We start from the raw sequence: 6005 nt of genomic DNA, 5'->3' as shown, positions 1-6005 counted from the left end.
GGGGGCGAAAAGAACGCGCCGCGAGGGCGCAACACCGTGGGGACTTTGGATGGCGAATCGTTGGCATCTAGCCCGTGCCCGGCCCCAAGGCGGCGCGGTGTGGTTGATAAGCGTTCGCCGTCCCGGGGGCTCTGGCGTGCTGGGCTCGCGAGAAAAATAACACACGTCTCCGCCCGCCGCTCTCTCGCCCCTCGTGCCCTCCCGCTCCCCGCAACGACAGAGTAGTCCCCGGGTCTGGGTCGCGCCTTTCCCCCTCCTCCGCCTCAGCTAGCCTCATTCCCCTCCCGCCCCGCCCCCCCCTCCCTCCCTCCCTCCCTCCCTCCGCCTCGATAGCTTGCCATGCGTCCCTGGCTCCTGTCCCTCCCGCAGAGTGGGCCCTGCGGTGTGACCGCCCTCGCCGCGGCCACTGCCCGGCGCGCCCTTCCGGGGGCCCTGGCCGGCCGGCTCGGCCGGGCCGCCTACTCCACCGACGCCCCGGCCGGCCAGGAGTCGGCCATGGACAAGTTCTTCTCGCAGGCCGCCTCGCGCAGTCCGGGCCATCGCTTCCCGGTGGACCTCCCCCCGCCGGAGGTCATCATCCCCGGCTACAGCAGCGAGTCGCCGTCCAGCAGCGACAAGGCCCGGACCACTCCCATTCTTCAGCCTCTGCCGGGCTTCGCCGGCGGACCCGACGCTCCGGCCCCGGTGACCAACTCCAACTCGCTGAGCAATCAGCTCTTCAAAACCCAGCTCACGACCCTGCCCTCCGGCTTGAAGGTGGCCACCACGCGCACCGGGGCCGTGGTCATCAACACCGGCGTCTTTGTGCGCTCGGGCACGCGCTACGATAACCTGCCCCACTCCGGCCTCGCGCAGTACCTGGACCTGCATGCCCTGCGTGTGCGTGCCATCCCCCGCCCTCCTGCTTTCCTCCTCCCTCGGTGTCCGCCATGCGTGTGTGTGTGTGTGTGTGTGTGTGTGTGTGTGTGGCCCCGGGAGCACGCCCCCCTCCGATCGACCCATGACCACTCACATGAAACCGCCTCCCCCTCCTCCTGCCCCCCCCCCCGGTGCCCCCTTGCCCTTCCGCCCGGGTGTCTCCCTGCCCCAGGGCACCACGAACCTCCCTCACGACATGGTGTCCAAGCGGATTATCGAGCTCGGCGGCATGCTCACCTTCGGCTCGGATCGCGAGCTGACCATCTGCCAGACGAGCGTCATGCCGGCGGACCTGTACAAGTCGCACGAGTTCATCTCGGATATCATCCGCAACCCCCTCTTCTCGGAGGCCGCCCATGAGGAGTGTACGTATCTGGCCCCGGAGCAGCTCCGCATGCTGGAGGAGATGCCGACCAACTACGCGGGAAATGACCTCCTGCACCAGGTGGCCTTTGGTGGCCGGACTTCGGACGGCGTGTACACCGGCGGCCGCCCCCTGGGCCAGGCCCTGGCCACGTCGACCCCCCCGTCGCTGGACGCCGTGCGGCAATTCCATGCCAACCTCTTCCGCCCGGAAAATGCCTTGGTGGCCTTCGTCGGCGGGGTGGACCACGACCAGATGGTCGACCTGGTCCATGACATGTATGAGACCCAGCCGTGGCGCACGCCGGACCCTCAGGTCGTCGACCCGAGCACCATCATCACCAATGCCAACGCCGAGTACATTGGCGGGGAGTTCTGGGCCCCGAGTCAGCCCCCCAACGCGATGGAGCCTCTGCCGACCTCGCATTTGGTCCTGGGCTTCGAGTGTACGCACGGACACGCACACGCACACGCACATGCAGATACACGAGATTGCTCCTCCTCTGTCTTTCCTTCTGACGCCTTCTCCCATGTGTGTATGCCCATGCACGCGCGCACACACACACACACACACACACACACACACACAAACGTACTTAAACTGACGGATCGACGGGGAAAATAGCCCCCGGCTACAATGATCCGGCCTTCTTTGCCCTGAGTGTGGCCACTTTCCTGCTTGGTGGCGGAGCCTCCTTCTCTTCCGGTGGCCCCGGCAAGGGCGTCTTCACCCGCCTATACCGCAATGTCCTCTGCCGGCACCCTTGGGTGAACTTGGCCTTCTCGCACTCCATGCCCTACCGCGAGACCGGCATCTTCTACGTCTACGCCTCCTTCTCCCAGGGCCGCGAGAAGCAAATGGCTCGCGTACGTGTCTCTGCAGGGGTCGCCACACGCAATACCCCCGACATGCATGGCCACCAGCCTCTAACCCTGGCTCTGCCCCTCTCTTTTGGCCACCCTTTCCCCTCCGCAGATCGTTCTCCATGAGCTTATGGGCCTCATGCATGTGCTGCCCGAGGGTACGCGCGCGCCCGCACATGTGGCCAACCTTCCTCTCCTCTTTCTTTCTCCCTTTCCCTTGCCGCCGCCGCCGCCGCCGCCGCTCCGGTCTGTCAACTCGCCAGACCCCCCCCCCTTCGTGGTCCACTCACTCATCCACGGCCAATACCTGCTTCACAGAACTCCAGCGCGCCAAGAACCAGCTCCGGTCCGCCATCTTCATGGGCCTCGAGTCGAGTGTCAACAACCTGGACGACACGGGCCGGCAGTGCCTCTACTACTCGAGCCGCATGTCGGCCGAGGAGACCATCGCCCGGCTAGACGCCGTGACCACCGACGACCTGGCCATGGTGGCCCAGCGCCTCCTTGGCCTGCCCGGCTGCCTGGACTACCGCTTCAATGTTCCCCCGCGCGTCAGCGACATCCTCGATGACAATGCCACTTCTCCCTGGGGTTCGAAGGGCTTCTGTCCGACCATCATCACCCTGTCTGACACTCCGAACACCGCCATCACCTCGGACTTCCTGCTCTCCAACTTCCGGTGAGGCGTCCTTCCCCTCCCTCCTCTGTGTCCCCCCTTGACCCCGGTGCCAAGGGCAGGCTTGCACCCTGTTGTGGGGATCCTCCTGTTCTGTCTCTGTCCTTCTTCCCTCCCTGGCGGGACCACCCACACTAGACTTCCCGCGTGGGCGCGGGGCCTTTTCCCCACCAACTGACCACACCGGTGCCGCAGGAAAAAGGGCGTGATGGCGGTGGCTGCAAAAAAAAAAAAGCGGCGCGGGCAGCGACTTCCATCCAAGTGGGGCATGTGTATGCGTGGGGGGGTATTTCATTTGGGCCTCTTTCAGAGGAAGGTGGTTTGGTTGCCAGGGTCATTGAGAAGCGAGTTCTTGAGCATGGCAATGCGCACACGACGGGCATACCGATGGTCGATATCGGGACTGGGGTTGAAGGCAACACTGCAGATGGGGCAAATCCGCGGCCATTCGGGGCTCTCGATCGCTCGCTTGGACACATGGTGTGGGCAGTTTTGGCTGGGCGAAGGGGCACGGCGCAAAGGACAGCGGGTCAAAACACATGGCAAGAGAGCAGCCAAGGAAAGGCGGCCAAAGGGATGGGGGCGGGAGGAGGGAGCAGGCGCACTTCTTCACCGGGTCAGTCATCTCATAGCGACTGAAGCTGCACCGGAGATCGGCCGGCGCAATGCCGGCGCTGAGTTCGCTGTCGATCTGCACGGCGGGGAGGGGGTCAGTGGGTGTCAGTTCGCGGCAAGGGGGCGCAGGAAGATGCATGCCATGTGGGGCCGGAACGCACATCGAATTCGCTTTGCAGTGCCGAGAAGGAGCGGTGGGCATTCAGAATGTCCACCGGCACGGAGTCCGCCGACATGGCGGTGCGCTCCTGCTGCCGGCCCTCAAAGACGGACGACAAGTCGTGGCACTGGGTCGGAGAAGGGCTGACCGTTAGTCCGATGCCAAGAGGGAGGGAGAGGAGGCGAAAATGCGCCACGGAGAAAGAGACAAGTAGGGGGGACAGAGAGAGGGAGGGAGGGGGGGAGGGAGGGAGGGAGGGGGGGATGACGGACGTCTGTGCTTTCCAGGGCAGATGCGGCAAGCTCGTTGCATAGCTCTCGATCGTGCTTCAGCGACTCCACCAGCGAGATGAACTCCTTCACCTCGGCCACCATGGGCAGGATGTGTGACTTCGACCGGGGACGCGCTGTGGTTAGGTACAACAGGAGGCCAGCACAAGCAACAACCGCCGAGCGAGGGGGGCATGGTCACAAGAGGTATTCACAGGGCCGCACGTCTTCGATGGCGTCCGTCGAGTCGAGCATATTCTTGGCCAGACTCCAGAGCTCGACAATTTCCACCAGCTGGTCGTCGTGCGACCGGCACATGCCGGTAAGGATGTTTCCGAAGGTGTCGGAGAAGGTCCGCAAGGCGTGGACTTGTGCGAAGACCGCGCTTTCGGAATCGCCAGGGGCGTCAGAATTCCCCCGCATGGTGCAGAGGGAGCAGAGAAAAGGAGGCGACCGGGGGGGGGCGGGCGGGCGGGCGGGCGGGCGCGGCCAGGACAAGAAGGAGCGAGGAGGAGGAGGAGGAGGGGGAGGAGGAGAGGGGGAGGGCAAGTGTGTGGAGGGGCTTCTCTCATGGGGATCGCACCCGATCTGCCGGGCGGTGGCGATCGGCCAGGCGGAACGGGAGCTTTAAAGGAGCATGTGCATGTGATCCGGGCGCACATCACATGCTCCGTGACAGATCCCTCCGGCCCGGAGACGCTGGCGGCGCCGGGCCCGCGGCGTGTATCATCTCCTTCCCGGTGTCGAAGGGGGGCGGTATGAAGGCCACCCTGAGAGACGGAAAAACACCGGCCCGCCACCCGGCACACCGGCCACCGGTCCTGTGTAGTAGCTGGGGGGCTGCCACAAGCGGGGTCCCGCTGGCGGGGCCTGCCATCCGCTCGAGCGGGCAACGGGCATCCTGAGAGCTATAAAAATCCCGCAATTAATGCCCGATGGACACTTTTTCTGGCGCGACGTGCACGCCCCCCCCCCCCCCCCCCCCCCCGAACGCGGCTCCCAAAGCCCCCCCCCCCCCCTCCCCGGACAGAGACAACCGCCTGGCGAGTGTGCACACACACGCAGGGGAACGGGCGGTTTGCCCTTTTTTTTTCTCTCTCTCCCCAGCCTGCGCAGGGCCACCATCCCCTGCGCACTGAAGGGCGCCCCGGGTGTGAGGGGCCACCAGGGCATACCCCCACACACACTCCTCCCCCTCTCTCCCCTCCCGCCCCTCCCACCTCCCCCCTGGCCGTCGCTCCCGCCCGGCCTCCCACCTCCGTCTTCCTCGCCGTCCGTGCGTCTTGCAATCCCCTCCGCTCCCCCTGCCGCTGTTCCCCGGCCCCTCCTCCTCCTCCTCCTCCTCCTCCGGCTTTGACACTGACCTTCTGCGCGACGCCTGGCAGCCCCGAGCGGCGCGCCCGACAGCCCCCGCCCCCCGCCCGCCTGATGGACGACCACGCCACGGCTGCCAGCCAGCCCGGCGGCAGCGGCCGGATGCTGGTCAAGTTCGAGACCAAGTCCAACCGCGTGAAGGGCGTCGCCTTCCACCCCCGCCGGCCGTGGGTCATCGCCTCCCTGCATACGGGTGTCATCCAGCTCTGGGACTACCGTGTGGCTGTCCTGCTGGACCGCTTCGACGAGCATGAGGGTGCGCTCCTTGGCGGCCTGACTGGCCAGTCCTCCGCGCCTGGCCCGGGTGGCCGCGGCTTCGCCCCTCTGACCGGCCCCCCGCATACCTTGCGCGCCTCCATCTGCCCCCGCCCCCGCCCCCGCCCCTGCACATGCGCCCATCGCCTGCCCCTTTCTCGATGGGTTTAGGCCCCGTTCGCACGGTCTCCTTCCATGCCACCCAGCCGCTCTTCGTGTCGGGCGGCGACGACTACAAGGTCAAGGTGTGGAATTACAAGCAGCGCCGCTGCCTCTTCACCCTGACCGGCCACCAGGATTACATTCGCACGGTGGCCTTCCACCACGAGTATCCGTGGATCATTTCGGCCTCCGATGACCAGGTCCGTGTCGGCCGTGTCTGCCCTTGTCATGTTTCCCGCGCTCTACTGTGCTGCCGTGGGTGTCCCGGCCGCCCTGCCCTCTCGCTGGTCCCCCTGTATACGCGCGCCTGCGCATGCGCGTCCACACTCGCTCACTCCCTCCCTCACCC

At 66.0% G+C, this 6005-nt stretch overlaps 3 protein-coding genes across 3 annotated transcripts in view; 2 read left to right on the top strand and 1 right to left on the bottom strand.

Moving 5' to 3' along the window:
* The first annotated feature begins 300 nt into the window (after positions 1-300).
* On the top strand, positions 301-3065 carry H696_04037 (hypothetical protein). The gene is made up of 5 exons (XM_009497908.1): positions 301-879; positions 1091-1727; positions 1907-2148; positions 2258-2303; positions 2464-3065. Exons 1-5 carry the CDS (start codon positions 340-342, stop codon positions 2826-2828), a joined length of 1830 nt encoding a protein of 609 aa, XP_009496183.1. The 5' UTR covers positions 301-339; the 3' UTR covers positions 2829-3065.
* Positions 3066-3072: 7 nt separating this feature from the next.
* H696_04036 (hypothetical protein) lies at positions 3073-4339 on the bottom strand. Its single transcript, XM_009497907.1, has 5 exons — positions 4091-4339; positions 3869-3985; positions 3598-3723; positions 3427-3512; positions 3073-3317 (listed from the first exon to the last, which is right to left on the bottom strand). The coding sequence occupies exons 1-5, from the start codon at positions 4286-4288 to the stop codon at positions 3128-3130; spliced, it is 717 nt and encodes a 238-aa protein (XP_009496182.1). The 5' UTR covers positions 4289-4339; the 3' UTR covers positions 3073-3127.
* A 954-nt stretch (positions 4340-5293) lies between these two features.
* The window catches only part of H696_04035 (hypothetical protein), a gene marked incomplete at both ends in the record, with an annotated part of 6850 nt that continues 6138 nt past the window's right edge, over positions 5294-6005 (top strand). The window contains 2 exons of the mRNA XM_009497906.1: positions 5294-5495; positions 5666-5856. Coding sequence (XP_009496181.1) covers positions 5294-5495; positions 5666-5856 — 393 coding nt within the window. The remainder of the gene's footprint in view (positions 5496-5665; positions 5857-6005) is intronic.

This window comes from Fonticula alba (assembly GCF_000388065.1).
Source record: "Fonticula alba strain ATCC 38817 unplaced genomic scaffold supercont2.6, whole genome shotgun sequence".
NCBI classification, from domain to species: domain Eukaryota; order Rotosphaerida; family Fonticulaceae; genus Fonticula; species Fonticula alba.
This window is presented reverse-complemented; position numbering and strand designations above follow the sequence as displayed.

What these genes read in the sequence shown, in the direction of transcription:
- H696_04037 (XM_009497908.1), top strand. Translation starts at nt 340, where the DNA reads ATGCGTCCCTGGCTCCTGTCCCTCCCGCAGAGTGGGCCCTGCGGTGTG. An exon ending in TTTGGTCCTGGGCTTCGAGT is followed by an intron (nt 1,728 to 1,906) that starts GTACGCACGGAC and finishes CGGGGAAAATAG; the next exon opens with CCCCCGGCTACAATGATCCG. An exon ending in GCGAGAAGCAAATGGCTCGC is followed by an intron (nt 2,149 to 2,257) that starts GTACGTGTCTCT and finishes TCCCCTCCGCAG; the next exon opens with ATCGTTCTCCATGAGCTTAT.
- H696_04036 (XM_009497907.1), bottom strand. Translation starts at nt 4,288, where the DNA reads ATGCGGGGGAATTCTGACGCCCCTGGCGATTCCGAAAGCGCGGTCTTC. An exon ending in CACTGCAAAGCGAATTCGAT is followed by an intron (nt 3,513 to 3,597) that starts GTGCGTTCCGGC and finishes CCCGCCGTGCAG; the next exon opens with ATCGACAGCGAACTCAGCGC. An exon ending in ATGACTGACCCGGTGAAGAA is followed by an intron (nt 3,318 to 3,426) that starts GTGCGCCTGCTC and finishes CCCTTCGCCCAG; the next exon opens with CCAAAACTGCCCACACCATG.